We start from the raw sequence: 15,101 nt of genomic DNA on the forward strand, positions 1-15,101 counted from the left end.
GACGCATTAATAACCAGCCTGGACCAGTTGAAAGTGAGTCATTCAATATTTAATAAACGGTTCCCAGAAAGAAACAAAACAGGAATGTAGGAACATCCTGAATGTAGACATTTTAACAATATTTATTGAGAAAACAAAGGTGACGTACAGTAGTTTATTTGAAAACAAATCATTCCACACAGACACACTGTATTGATACACAGTATCAATATTAATTGAGGAAACAAAGCTTAAGTAAACTTTTTTTCTTATGTACAGTAACGTTAGCTGGTTACACTTTATTTTAAGGTGTCATTGTTACAGTGTAATTATATGTTTAAGTGCTGAGTAATATTAAGCAACTACATGTACTTACTATAGGGTTAGGATTTGGTTTAAGGTTAGTTGCATGTAATTATGTATCATTTACTGTTATTACTAAGTCAAGTCTCCTTTATTTATACAGCGTTTTTTACAATATATTGTTTCAAAGCAGCTTTACAGAGATAACAGGAAAATAATGCAACAAAGTTTGTTTCTAGAAGAAAATAGCGTCACAGTCCAGCTTAAGGAAGTTCAGTGATTGTTTCATTTTTGTTGTAAATAGGTTATTCATTTAGTTCATACATACATATATATATATATATATATATATATATATATATATATATATATATATATATAGCCGCTCTGGAGAAAACCGTGATGTCATCGGTAAGTACATGAAACTTATGTAACAAGGACACTGTAAAATAAAGTGTTGCCCAGTAGCTTATTATAAAGCTAAGCTAACCCTAACCCTTATTATAAAGCGAATCATTCTGTGGTTCTGGATGTGTTCTGTGATGTTCTGTTTGTCCGTCTCTCCACAGCACGCCTCAGTTTGGGCGGTAAACACAGAATCTGGGACTGAAACACACTGGAATGGTTTGCAATGAATTCCTGGCATAACCTGTGGGAATAAAGCGCATTAGTTGTGTGTTCTCCGTGATGTGTGTGTGATTGTTCGGGATCGTACCGGATCAGCGGGTACGGCTGAGTCTGGAACACCAGCGCGTCGTTGCAGTGGCCCTGAAAAACACACCGTTCACACACACCTACATCATGTTTGCAGGATTCATGTGTGTGTCGAGAAGCACATGAGACTTACTTTGTCCACCAGAAGAATATAATCATGACTTCCTCCGAACACAATCACATCTGAGTCTCTTCCGGGACAAGCGCTGTGCCAAAGCCTGAGGAAATCAGAACGGGAAAAGCAGCTCATATAGAGACCTGGAGAAACATGGGGTTAGGGTTATATCTAGCCCTAGCCCTAGCCCTACCCTGGAGAAACATAGTGTTTAAACACGATCATCTTTCACGAACCGCGGTTTGTCCTCGTGCTGATGCTCCTTCCTCCTCCATCCTCGAGTCTCCAGATCCAACATCCAGCCGTCGCCTGAAGAGAACGAGGACGCTTTCTAGTTAGGGTTAGTTTGATCTGTCGTGTGTGTGTGTGAGTGTGTGTGTGTGTGACGGAGTGTGTGAGAGTGTGTGAGAGTGTGTGTGCGTGTGTGTGTGTGTACGTGTGTGTGTGTGACAGAGTGTGTGTGTGAGAGTGTGTGCTGATACTCACTCATGGGTCTGCAGTCGTTAGGGTGAGGTAGGGCTGGGCGGTATGACGGTATATATCGTTACCACAGTAGAAAATGTCAACCGTAACAGATTTTTTTATTCCGTGATACCGCGACATGTAAATAAGTGGGCGTGGTTAACTCGCATGCATGAGACACTGAGATTTGTCAAAGAAACATGGAGAAAGCAGATCAAGAGGATCCACAAAGGAATTCCGTTTTCTAAAGGGTTGTTGTTAACGTGATATTTTCGGGGGGAAAGGCGCAGCAGTCAACTAGAGCAGTGCGGCACCCGTAGGCTAACGTTACAGTTTAGAGGAGTGCACGATCGCAACGGGGAAAGCATGAAGCTTACTTGACAACAACAGTTCATATATCAATATCGTAACAAATAGAAATAACCTTAAACAATGTATAGTTATCTGCATTTCTGTCTCTTTATGTATAGTTACTTTTTAAACACGAAACTCGCATTCAGTATGACACGAGTTGCCGTGGTAATGAACAATCTGCTTAAAGCAAATGTATAATCCTGTATCTGAGGCAAAATTACTAAATATGCAGCGCGAGTTATTTATTTCTAACTCCAAACAATTGGCCACTGAAACAGCTGATAAAATCTTGCTTCGATTCAATGCGTGATTACAACTTGTCACTCAAATTAACCGATCGCATTTTACTGATGCAAAAGACGCGCGTTCACCGAGCTATGTAAAATAATGACGCAGTTACAACAAAGTGTGTATAATTTACACTACTTAGTCAACACTAACAGTAGCTGCTGTTCGGTTTTCATACTGCTGTTCTCCTAGTCACTTATGAACTTTATGAACTTGACACTGCTGAACATCTCTTGATTAAAGCTTTAGGTGACGGGTTGCCAGATATCGCAAAAATAACAAAACAAGCTAATTTATTATGAATAGAATAGTTCAATATAAAATAATCAGATATTATAAACTGATTGATGAAGTAAAGCAATAACATGAGATTGAAAAATTATTCAGAAACACTTAATTTAAAGTTAAATTGCTATGAGTTGTATTTAATATCAACCAGTTGAGGGCAGTTCATCTAAAAGTTGATGAGAGTGTTTTGTTTACTATATTTAGCTATAAAAAATAGTTTACCAAAGAAATAATTTACCAAATAAAAGAAAAAGAAAATTCAAACAAAGTGAAGTACTTTTCATTTCTAAAGTATTTGGGTTTATTTATTATACAAAGCCCTTTTTGTCGATTTTTCGAGAATAACTACATATATAAATAACTATATCGTGAAATATATCGTTACCGTGAAATAAAATTAGTCATACCGTGAAACAGAATTTTGGTCATACCGCCCACCCCTAGGGTGAGGAGTCTGACACTGGTGTGAGTGTGTGTGTGTGAGAGAGAGAGTGTGTGTGTGCTTATACTCACTCATGGGTCTGCAGTCTTCACTGAGTCCACCGAACAGAAAGAGTGAGGAGTCTGACACTGGTGTGAGTGTGTGTGTGAGAGAGAGAGTGTGTGTGAGATTGTGAGATTGTGTGTGTGTGTGTGTGTGCTTATACTCACTCATGGGTCTGCAGTCTTCACTGAGTCCACCGAACAGAAAGAGTGAGGAGTCTGACACTGGTGTGAGTGTGTGCCATGAGCGACCCGAGGGAGAGGCGCTGCAGGAGACACTGAGAGACCGGCAGAACACACACACACACACACAGGTGTGACTTCAGGTACAATACACACACACACACACACACACACTCACGCTGAGAGACCGGCAGAACACACACACACACACACAGATGCGCTTCAGGTACAATACACACACACACACTCACGCTGAGAGACCGGCAGAACACACACACACACACACACACAGATGCGCTTCAGGTACAATATACACACGCACTCACACATATACACACACCCTACCCATCACATAACACATTTTTACATTTTCAAAAAAACACATTTTATTATATTTATTAATCAATTTTCACAAGTATCGCTAAACATGCCATCTCACACACACACGCACACTCTCACATAAATAGTGTGTAACTGTTCTGAAAGGTGTCTTACATTTCTGACCATGTCCATGAATTCAAATCCAGACAAAACACGTCACATGTTCTAGTTTCCTGTGCAGAAAACAAACAAACACAGGCATGATAACAGAACTGCACATTACAGTAGTTCTCGAGTGATCAGTGAGGGTAGGAGTGTGTGTGTGAGCCGTGTGTGTGTGAGAGCTGAAGTTCAGTGATGCTGCTGCAACAGTGAGTGATGTTTCTCCATAACACACAACAGTAACTCACCTTTATTCTCCCTCCACATACGAAACCTTTACTGCCGATCGTAGCACTAGCGTGAGCGGCTCGCGGTGCAGGAGTGCGACCCTGTCGCGCACACACACACACACACACACACACACACACACACACACACACTCATCATTCTGACATTATGCTAAATATTTAAGTCATTGATTCATAATGCTAAATGATGTTTGAATGACTTACAAAGGTCTGTGGTTCAGTCCATCTTCTTCTTTCCGGATCAAACTCGTGAGTTTCATTGTTCCATCCCCAGAAAATGTCCTCGGCCTGACGAGAGAAAACTGACACTGATATGGATCTGTTTTAAATCGCTCTTCATCTGTGAGCAGTTTCATATCGAGCACAAACTACCCATGATGCTTCATCCACAGTGAAGCTCTTCGGGTCCTTGACTTCACTCAGCAGCTTGTGGCCATATCCACCAAAGTAGATCATTCTGTCAGGAGATCAAAATTCAGTACAAATATGACTATATTAATATTTTGTAGTGGATGAGTATCAAGCGCTGACCTTCCTTTATGAACCCAACAGGACAGTTTGTCTCGCGGTGACGGTGGAGACCCAGACTGAGGCTCGACCTTCTTCCAGCTGAACGTCCCATCGTGGAGATCGACTGAGTAGAGCTGAAATAAGACATTTATTCATAACTTACTGGCTTTTACTGATGCAAAAGAACAGAGTTGGTACTTAATAAAGCTTTACTTCATTAGTCTGTCCATCATCACAGCAGCCTCCGAATATATACAGGAGTCCGTTCACAATACAGCCACAGGTCCCGGAGAGAGACGGGGGAACCGTCCCAGCCATGTCATGCCTAACCCTTCAGAAGAAGAGAAAACTCACTTAATCTCAACTAAAACACACCAACAACAACAGAGGCATGTGCGCGCACACGCACACGGGCACATGCACACACTGCTTGTTGACAGTCATGAATCATTCTTACCATAACCCAGTTTCTAAGTCATACAACCAAAGCTCGTCATTTGGAAGAAAAACTTCATGTTCTGCCACCGACTGAAGAATCAATCATCAGAAAGGACAATCATTTTTATTTGTGCAGTGAAAGTGTCATTAATCATGAACTGTTAAATGCTAAACACTGTCCATTTTTGAGCAGAAATATGTGAAATATTCAAGATTACTATTATTATTATTACCACATAACCACCCCAGACATAGAGATACTGTCCGTCCGCCGCCGCGGTGTGTCCGCTTCTCTCTCGAGCCACTGTTTCACTCATCACGATCATTAATAGTGCTGATATTAGTACAGTAAGTTAGCCGACGGACTGGATCTGGCAGATCGTGTCAAGTGCACAACAACAACAGCGGCGCGCGTGCGCGAGTGTGAAAGAGCGCTTCTGTCTCTTTATTCTTTTACAAAAAATGGGTCTTATCTGAAACAAAACTAATACTAAAAAAACAACTGTTAACAAAAGAAAAATTTAACTGTAGCTGAACTAAACATTGGTTTTATTTTGAAAGGTGTAGAAATGTAACTATAGCTGAGGAACTAAACACGGCTTTTATTTTGAAGTGCGATGTTTACGGAAGCGCCAGTTGCGCGGGAGCGGCAGATGAAGATGGACGCGCGCAGAGTGAAGCTGAAAGTGAGCGCGGGATTTAAGATGCGCGGATTAATCCTGCGACCGTACGTGAAACTCAGTTCATCAACATTCGTCCATTCGCGACGTGTTCAGCGGGGTTATGGTTATGGTTAGACGTGTTCTCCAGGATTATTGTGCAGTGATGATTCGTGTTTTCCTCGCAGGGAGTCCAGCCGGTTCCTGCTGCAGGTTCTGGAGTCCGTCAGTGAAGCGGATCTGGATGAAGTTCTGGAGAGAATCTTAGATGCTGTTGAGAAGCAGCCTCGTATGTCTCTTCTACCATGATGATGATGATGATGATGATGATTTGTTATTGTTTTGGTTATGATTGTTATGTCTGTGTTGTCAGTGTCGTCCAGCATGATTGAACTGTCTGTGGCAGAAGCGGCTGTTCAGGACTGCAGTCAGTCATGTGATGAGACCATGTAAGACACACACACACACACACACACACACACACACACTCACTCTCTTTCTCTCTCTCTCACTCACACACACACTCTCTCTCACTCCCACACACACACACTCACTCTCTCTCTCTCTCTCTCACACACACACACACACACACACACACACACACTCTCTTTCACTCACTCACTCTCTCTCAATTCAATTCAGAAAGCTTTATTGGCATGACAAAAAAGTACATTTTGTATTGCCAAAGCATCAAAACAACATAGAAAATGATTTAGAACATTTAGTACACAAAATTATAATAATAGTTAAATTAAATAAAAAGATAGTGTTATATATATATTATCTTGGCTAGTTATTGCAAAAATAAAAATACTGATAACATAAAACAATAATAATAGAGTAAACAAAGATTAATAAATAAAATAAAAAGGATTATAATGTAGAAATCATGTATATAAAAAACAAAAATAAACAAACACTGAACTTGGAATTGACCATTATATACATGTGTGTAGGTGTGATGGGGTGTGTTAGGCTGTGAGTGTTTGTGTGTGTGTGTGTGTGTGTGTAGGTCTGATTGGGTGTGTGTGTGTGTGTAGGTGTGATGGGGTGTATTAGGCTGTGAGTGTGTGTGTGTGTGTGTGTGTGTGTAGGTCTGATTGGGTGTGTGTGTGTGTAGGTGTGATGGGGTGTGTTAGGCTGTGAGTGAGTGTGTGTTTATTGGGCGTTTGCTACTCACTCACACACACACACACACACTCTCACTCACACTCTCTCTCTCTCACTCACACTCTCTCTCACTCACACTCTCTCTCTCTCACTCACTCACACACTCTCTCTCTCTCACTCACACACACACTCTCTTTCACTTACACTCTCTCACTCACACGCACACACACACTCTCTCTCACTTTCTCTCTCACTCACACTCTCTCTCACTCACACACACACACACACACACTCTCTTTCACTTACACTCTCTCTCACTCACACGCACACACACTCTCTCTCACTTACTCTCTCTCTCTCTCTCACACACACACACACACTCTCACTCACTCACTCACTCACTCACTCACTCACTCACTCTCTCTCTCTCTCACAAACACACACACACACTCTCTTTCACTTACACTCTCTCTCTCACTCACACGCACACACACACTCTCTCTCACTTACTCTCTCTCTCTCTCTCTCTCACTCACACGCGCACACACACACTCTCTCACTTTCTCTCTCACTCACACGCACACACACACACACACTCTCTCTCACTTACTCTCTCTCTCACTCACACTCTCTCTCACACACACACTCTCTTTCACTTACACTCTCTCTCTCACTCACACGCACACACACACTCTCTCTCACTTACTCTCTCTCTCTCTCTCACTCACACACACACACACACACACACACACACACTTACAGTGTTTTTACTGCCAGTCATGTTCATGTTCTTTGGTTACAGTGACAATGTTTTCAACATTATCGGAGCCTTTGATGTTCCTCGCTTCGTCTTCAGCACAGAGAGGAAGAAATTTGTACAGTGAGGAATAATTCAACAATATACTAATGCTAATCAAGTGCATGTGGTTTGTTTTTTGAGTGTAAATTTATGTTCTATTATACTATTTATTGATTTATTTTCAATTGTTCAATTACAAATTGTATGTGTTTTTGACATTATTATGATTATTATATAGATTTAGTTCCTTTTAATTTCAGTTTTAGTAATTTAATACTTCATCTTAAATCCAAGGCAGTATTTCTATTTTCTTTTTTTTCTTTTAGTTTTATTTCTAATACTTAAAACAAATTATATAACAATATCAAGAATATATTTAACAATATTCATAAAACATGTACTCTGTAGACAGTGTGTTCCTGTCATGTGTGACTGAACTCTGACCTTCTGTCTGTTGGTGTTTGGCTGGTTTAGCATCGGCATGACGAATCACGCGGTCCCGAAGCTGTGCGGCGAGTCCCGGGATAAAGCCGAGCTCTTCCGAGAGCGATACACTATCCTGCAACAGGCAAGGCTTCCGATCCGCTCTTGGATGATCTCAACTCATATCATGTTTGTCCTAAATCATAGTGTGTAGAAGGAATACACACACCAGGTGATCGATCACAGATGGGCACAGGTTTCACGTATGCAGAGTTATTCAGGAAGACATGAGACCGCTGTAATTGTAATGCATTGTGAATGACTGAACGCTCACCTGTCAATCAAGCGCTGTCAATCAAGAAATTCTTAAAGTTTATAATATCTTCAATGCCTGATAGTCACACTGAGCACTTTAGATAACGAGTGTTTTCATCTCCATGCAGTGACACAGATCATTAGCAGTGAATAAAGTCGATGATGAAGTACAGCTGGAGCGCTGTTAGTAAAGCCGCTTGATTATCAGGATGAGTGTCAGTGATGGTCGTAGTGGTGGATCACAGGACACACGTTAATGGCTGTAGTAAACTGAGTTTCTTCATCATGATCTGTATGACAGCGAACACACAGGCACGAGCTCTTCACTCCTCCGGTTATTGGTTCAGCTCCAGATGAAGGGAGAAACAAGTTCCAGGTGAACATGAGCAACCCTCACTGTTGAGACTGTAGATTAGTGTTCAGTCGCTGCCTGATGCTCTGGACTGAACCAGCTCTTCATGTTACAGCTGAAGACAGTGGAAGCTCTTCTGGGCAGCACAGCTAAAGTTGGAGAAGTGATCGTCCTCGGCATGATCACACAGCTGAAGGAGGTATTCCTGCGCTCACACACTCATCATCAGTATAGATGCTAGGCCCTTGATTGGAACATTAGCCTGTTGATGACTGATGAGTCGAGCGAATCGGACTGATCTGAGCGAGAGAAAACACAGATGCTTAAACGTTTCAGAACACTTGCTTCCTGACTCCAGGATTTCATGTTGATATATTCTCTTCATCCTCTGTTCTTTCAGGGAAAGTTCTACCTGGAGGACCTCAGTGGCACAGTGCAGCTCAATATATCAAAGGCAATATCCTTCCTGTGTTCATCCTGAAGCCAATGTGCTGCTGTCTTAGAGGATGTTTTCCATTTGTCCCTTAACGCTCATTATACCAGTTTCACAGCGGCCTTTACACAGAGTCCTGCTTCGTTCTGGCTGAGGGTGAGTCTCTGTCCCGCTGCCGTCTGAAGCTCCGGACCCTAACCTGATCTGATCTCTGTACTCTATAATCACATGCTCTGGTCTGATCTCTGTAATCACATGCTCTGGTCTGATCTCTGTAATCACATGCTCTGTCTGCGTTCCCAGGATGGTACGAGGATTCTGTGTTCCATGTCAACGCGTTTGGGTTCCCGCCCACAGAACCCTCTTCTTTCACCAGGTGTGTATTAGCTGTTATTCACTGGAACTGTGCAGCTCATATGGTTCTACATCCACATGGTGTGTTCTTGTCTGCGCACAGGGCATATTATGGCAATATAAACTTCTTCGGTGGGCCGTCCACCACTGCGGTCAAAGCGTCCGCCAAACTCAAGCAGCTGGAGGAGGAGAATGAAGACGGCATGTTTGTGATGGTGTCGGACGCGTGGCTGGACAGTGTGGAGGTCCTGGAGAAGATACACACCATGTTCTCAGGTTTGGATTCTCGCGGATCTCGAAGAATTTCCTGAAAACCTCCAAATTTACAAACACAAGTTATACTGTGAAATGTTTTATGATGACATCATTTTTAAATGTGTCACAGTCTAAATGCAGTTCTGCAGAACTCTTCTGGTGCTGTTACACAAAAGATTTATTTTATGTGATTTGTTCAGATACAGTCTCTGCTCATCATATCTGCACAATGTGAGTTTATTTAAAAATATCAGTGTAATGTTAGACAAACTACAGAGAACAAGCTCTAAACACACTTCCAGATGAAGTACAATTAGCCTCGTTGTGTACAAACCTGATGGTTGAAATGTATTTGTCCCTGTATTTACAGAAGGTGAAATCGATACAGTTAAAGGGATACTACACTTTTTTTGGAAATCAAGAAACTTTGCTGCCGTAACATGGGTCCAGCAGGCGTAACGATATGACGCAGCGCCCGAAAATAGTCCCCAGCTCGGTAGACTATAGGGTCGACTATTTTCATGGTACGGCAGCAAAGTTTCTTGATTATTACGCAGGAATGAGAGTATAGTTCCTAGCCATATCAGCCTAGATATAAATCGCAACTTTTCATTTTCTGTCGGTCTTAGTATACGATGCAACTATAAATATCGAAACTCTTTGGTCATTTTTTTGAGAGAGATGCTAATGGTCTTGTCCGATTCAGCTATGCTAAAAGTGGTACCGCCAGACCAGAGTTCGGCTGAATGGATTCGAAAACGGTAAAACTCAACTGTTTAACTCTGGGGGAGTTGTAAAATGAGCCTATTTCCAAAAAAGTGGAGTATCCCTTTAATAACCTGATCTGCCTTCAGTTACTAACTCAGAATCATGTGCAATGGGATGTGCACGACAGTGCTTATGTTTCTCATTTAAATAATTATTCTGTCGTCTTCAAAATCTTTGAGTTTTACTACCCTATGTAAAAATGAGCATTATATCATCCTGCTGTCTAGATATTGATATCAGCATTGGCCGTATTGTTTGGCCACTGCTAAAAATATTAAAACCACTAGTCAGCATCACTAATTGACTAGTTGAGCTTCCTGAACATAAATAGGAATCCCATGACTCATGTACACAGGGTATGAATATAATAATGTTTATTATTATAATTATTTAATAATGTGAACTGCGATTGTCACTCTGATAAAGCAAATGTAAACTGAATCTGCGATTGTGATTGAATTTTGACCAAGTCTGTAAGCTTCAAACTGATCCTTGCTCTCATTGGCTGTGTCTTGTCAGCTATAATTGCTCTTTCCAGCTAAATTTCCCCATTAGCCTGTATTTACATTGATGTTAACATGGACAGTAATTATATTTAAAGATGGAGGTGGTTTCTCTTATTAATATCAGCCGAGATGTTAGACCTGTATCTGTACTGTATAAGTATTAGGGTTAACCCTAACCTAACCCTAACCCTTAGACCTGTATCTGTACTGTATCAGTATCAGGGTTAACCCTAACCCTAACCCTTAGACCTGTATCTGTACTGTATCAGTATTTTACTGCTAAACAAAAATGCTGCTTCAATTTCAGTGTATTATGACAATGATAAAAGGTGAGGAGCAGTGATGGGCTTTTCTCTGAATAAGCAAGCCCATGATCTCTTGATGTGTGATTGTTCAGGATACTCCGCCATGCCGCCGACCTGCTTCATATTCTGTGGGAATTTCTCCTCCGCTCCTTACGGCAGGAACCAGCTCCAAACACTCAAAGGTTCCACGTCTCTTAAGAGCTTTTGCACAATTATGTTTTAAAGGGACATAAATTGTTCTCAGTTTAACAGTTTTTTTCCCCTTCAGATTCTTTTAAAGCACTTGCTGATCTGATTTGTGAATTTCCCAGCATTCACAACAGGTTAGATATTTTAATTAAACCTGAAACTGTGACGCATGAAAGCTTAAGACAAAGGTTTTGTCTTTCTGATGACACAGTGGAGTGTGAAGTATGAGTTTAGTTATGTACTAGACTTCACTGACTCCCTTTCGATGTGTTTTTGCAGCAGTCGTTTTGTGTTTGTTCCCGGACCAGAAGACCCGGGGCCCGGCGCGGTCTTGCCCAGGTATAATGTTAGGACCAGTGTTTCATCATCACATGCGGAACCTTCTTCATTTGTGTTTGGGTCAGTCACCGTCTGTGAATGAATGCATTTGAAGTGTAAAATGTGCTTGTGCGTACAGACCTCCGTTGGCGGAGCATCTCACAGAAGAGTTCAGAGAGCGCGTGCCGTTCTCCGTCTTCACCACCAACCCCTGCAGGTGAACAGCGGATGTGTGCCGCATTACCCAGCATTCCTCAGCTTCATCATCACTCGGTGATCGTGCTTCTCTTCTGTTTCAGGATACAGTACTGCAGTCAAGAGATGGTGGTGATTCGAGAAGACCTCGTCAACAAGATGTGCCGAAACTGTGTTCGACTCCCAAGCAGCAACCTGGATATCCCTTCCCATGTGAGCCTGAGCTGTATATGCGTGTCTGTGTGACGCCCAGATTCAGTCAGTTCATCATATAAAGTGATCGTTTCTCTTCAGAAAATTTGGACCAAACCACTCGATTCATATGGATTATATCTACATTAAATATCTACATTTATATTTGTTCTGAAGATGAACAAAAGTCTCACGGGTTTGGAACGACATGAGGGAGAGTAAATGATGACAGTATTTTTCATTCAATCTAACCCTTTAAGTTATTAACCCTTTTTAAAGATTACTGTACTCTCAAGTGCTTGACGACATGCAGTGAGTTTCTCCTGTTTGATTAATTTTGCATTTGTTCAACAGTTTGTGAAAACCATCCTGTCACAAGGTCACCTGACGCCGCTCCCGCTCTACGTGTGTCCGGTGTACTGGGCGTATGATTACGCCTTACACGTTTATCCCGTGCCTGATGTCATCGTCTTCGCTGATAAATACGACCCTTTCAACGTCTCCAACACAGACTGCCTGTGCATCAACCCGGTACTCAAACCTACGCTGACACCGAGTGTGTGAGTGTGTGAGTTAGGGTGTGAGTGAGTGAGTGAGTTAGGGCTGAAACGATTCATCGAGTTACTCGATTAACTCGATTACAAAAATTCCTCGAGGCAAAAACTCTGTCTCGAAGCCTCGTTAAATTCCTATGACGCGCACTATCTGACGCGCAGGGATCTGATTGTTTCACACAGACCGTTGTTCAATGTTAAGGAAGCACACCATAGCGCGTGATACATTTTGAATTTAGTTGGCGCGATGAAGGAGAGTAAAGATGTCCATAAACGGCAGAGAATGTCTAAAGTTTGGGATCGCTTCAGCGTCGCTGAAACAAGGTAACGTAGCCCAAGCCTATACATTGATGTTCGCTGATTTTAATCCCATACTGTATTTGTAGTGATGTCGTGATGCGGTTTGACTAGATATGATGTTTAGCTTTGATGTTTTTAAGTAGTAAACGTATTCACGTTCAATTGCAAGAGAGTATAGCCTAAAAAAAGAACCCCTTCACACACACATACACGCACGCACCCTCGTCTCTCTCACGCGCCAATCAGACCAATTGCGGCAATGCATCACATATGCTTAAACTTTTATGTAGCCACGCAACAATAATTTCAGCATGCATTCACTGTATACACCGGGACGTGATGGAGGAACAAATATTGTATTGCAGTCTTTGCGAGACCTTGTTTGTAGGCTATGTCACGTCTGCCAAATAGTTACAGACAACAACAAAAAATGAAACTCCCCAGCCTGCTTCTCCAAATCCACTCGTACTTTTGGGGAAGACATAATCGGCTAACAAAGTAATTGAGCATAGAACATTTTCAATTAACAAAAAAAATAATACTACAAAACGTGCTAATATACTTCAACTAGCCTAAGTGAAAAACAAAATGCTGTTCTTTTTCTATTTAACAAAATGCATATTTGCAATAAAACATTCCCCTTTTCAAAGCTATACTTTTTTTTAAATAAACTGTATACATTGTGTACCTGTTTGGCTTGATATTTTATATTCATTTCATTTATTTTTGTTCTCCGGTGGGTAATTTGCAGAAGGTGCAATCTTTTTTTTTTGTAATGTTGTATTAAGAAGACAAAACTAAGGCCAAATGGCCTTTACTATTTAAGTTTGTATTCATAGTTTTACATGTTTTACATGTTTTACGGTATAAAGTTGACTTAACTGTATTGTTATATAATTGTTGGCACTGGCACTTATAAACACTAAATGGGTAAAAATTGCAATAAATAGGCTTAGTTTTGGAGCCAAATGTTGGAGTTGGAATAAATACCTCTTATGCATTATGCATTATTTGTTTTGGTTGTTTAAAAACACACAATTTTTTTATCCGATTAATCGATCGATTAAGTGCTAGATTAATCGATTACAAAAAGAATCGATAGCTGCAGCCCGAGTGAGTGAGTGAGTGAGTGAGTGAGTGAGGGAGTGAGTGAGTGAGTGAGGGAGTGAGTGAGGTGAGTGAGTGAGGGAGTGAGCGAGTGTGTGTGTGAGTGAGCGAGTGAGCGAGTGAGCGTGTGAGTGTGTGAGCGAGTGTGCGTGTGAGCGAGTGTGCGTGTGAGCGAGTGTGCGCGCGAGCGAGTGTGTGCGCGAGTGTGTGCGCGAGTGTGTGAGCGAGTGTGCGTGTGAGCGAGTGTGCGTGTGAGCGAGTGTGCGTGTGAGCGAGTGAGAGAGAGAGAGAGAGAGTGTGTGAGAGAGTGTGTGAGAGAGTGTGTGAGAGAGTGTGTGAGAGAGTGTGTGAGAGAGTGTGTGAGAGAGTGTGTGTGAGATGTTTAGTATGGCTGGACTGATCAGTGATTCAGTGTGTTAGATGTAAAACCTGTTGATGTCTTACTCTTTCAGGGTTCTTTTCCGAAAAGTGGATTCTCCTTTAAAGTTTACTATCCGTCCAATAGAACAGTGGAGGACAGGTATGTTTATTGATAAAGCCATCAACACCCTCTCCATTAACATTTCCTCTTTTAAAAAGACTGTGCTTTGAAAATAAACCCTCTTATTTCTCATTGTTCCCTTCACAGCAAATTGCAAGGGCTTTAAACCAGAAGAAACCATGGAACTTCACTCAGATGTGCTTCTTGTTTTTAATTTAGTTATTTCCATTGCAGTCTTTAAAATGTAGATTTCTTTTTAGACTCTGTTACACCAATTTCATATGGTTATTGTTTGATTTGATTGTGTTGATGCACTTTTAAAGTAAATAAATATAGACAAAATGTAGTTGTGGGATTCATTACAGGTTTGTTTCTTCAACATGGATAAAGATGATCTATGCACATGTGGATCATGTCTTAGTTTGTTCATAATCACACATAAAGTATCCAGTATAGATGAAGTCTTGAGAGCATTTAAACATGAATCATATTGTATACACTAAACAAATTTTGCAATTACGTTAAAAATTAAGTATAGAAATCACAACTAAGTATGGCGAATATATTTTAAACTGTGTACCGCAAGTACAGTATTGTATTGAATATTGTATAGCAGGGATAGGCAACTCCGGTCCTGG

At 41.2% G+C, this 15,101-nt stretch overlaps 2 protein-coding genes across 4 annotated transcripts; one reads left to right on the forward strand and one right to left on the reverse strand.

Moving 5' to 3' along the window:
- Nucleotides 1–33: 33 nt before the first annotated feature.
- LOC311071688 (kelch domain-containing protein 1) lies at nt 34–5,331 on the reverse strand. 3 transcript variants are annotated; one of them, XM_084096168.1, is made up of 13 exons: nt 5,082–5,331; nt 4,868–4,938; nt 4,624–4,741; nt 4,432–4,544; nt 4,273–4,357; nt 4,105–4,188; nt 3,901–3,981; nt 3,665–3,723; nt 3,155–3,264; nt 1,348–1,420; nt 1,130–1,214; nt 998–1,050; nt 34–931 (listed from the first exon to the last, which is right to left on the reverse strand). In XM_084096168.1, the coding sequence occupies exons 1-13, from the start codon at nt 5,172–5,174 to the stop codon at nt 796–798; spliced, it is 1,161 nt and encodes a 386-aa protein (XP_083952294.1). In that variant the 5' UTR covers nt 5,175–5,331; the 3' UTR covers nt 34–795. The 3 variants fall into 3 exon arrangements, with proteins under 3 accessions (XP_083952294.1, XP_083952295.1, XP_083952293.1); XM_084096169.1 differs by lacking the exon at nt 998–1,050; XM_084096167.1 differs by having other exon boundaries at nt 34–1,050.
- Nucleotides 5,332–5,346: 15 nt separating this feature from the next.
- On the forward strand, nt 5,347–14,809 carry pole2 (polymerase (DNA directed), epsilon 2). The gene is made up of 19 exons (XM_084096166.1): nt 5,347–5,575; nt 5,696–5,796; nt 5,881–5,956; nt 7,420–7,497; nt 7,891–7,984; nt 8,456–8,530; nt 8,622–8,705; nt 8,907–8,963; nt 9,047–9,095; nt 9,243–9,315; nt 9,397–9,569; nt 11,220–11,309; nt 11,396–11,450; nt 11,596–11,655; nt 11,774–11,851; nt 11,934–12,042; nt 12,376–12,552; nt 14,435–14,502; nt 14,611–14,809. The coding sequence occupies exons 1-19, from the start codon at nt 5,466–5,468 to the stop codon at nt 14,627–14,629; spliced, it is 1,626 nt and encodes a 541-aa protein (XP_083952292.1). The 5' UTR covers nt 5,347–5,465; the 3' UTR covers nt 14,630–14,809.
- The last annotated feature ends 292 nt before the right edge of the window (nt 14,810–15,101 follow it).

Source organism: Abramis brama (assembly GCF_963993115.1).
Source record: "Abramis brama genome assembly, chromosome: 21".
Taxonomy (NCBI): Eukaryota; Metazoa; Chordata; class Actinopteri; order Cypriniformes; family Leuciscidae; genus Abramis; species Abramis brama.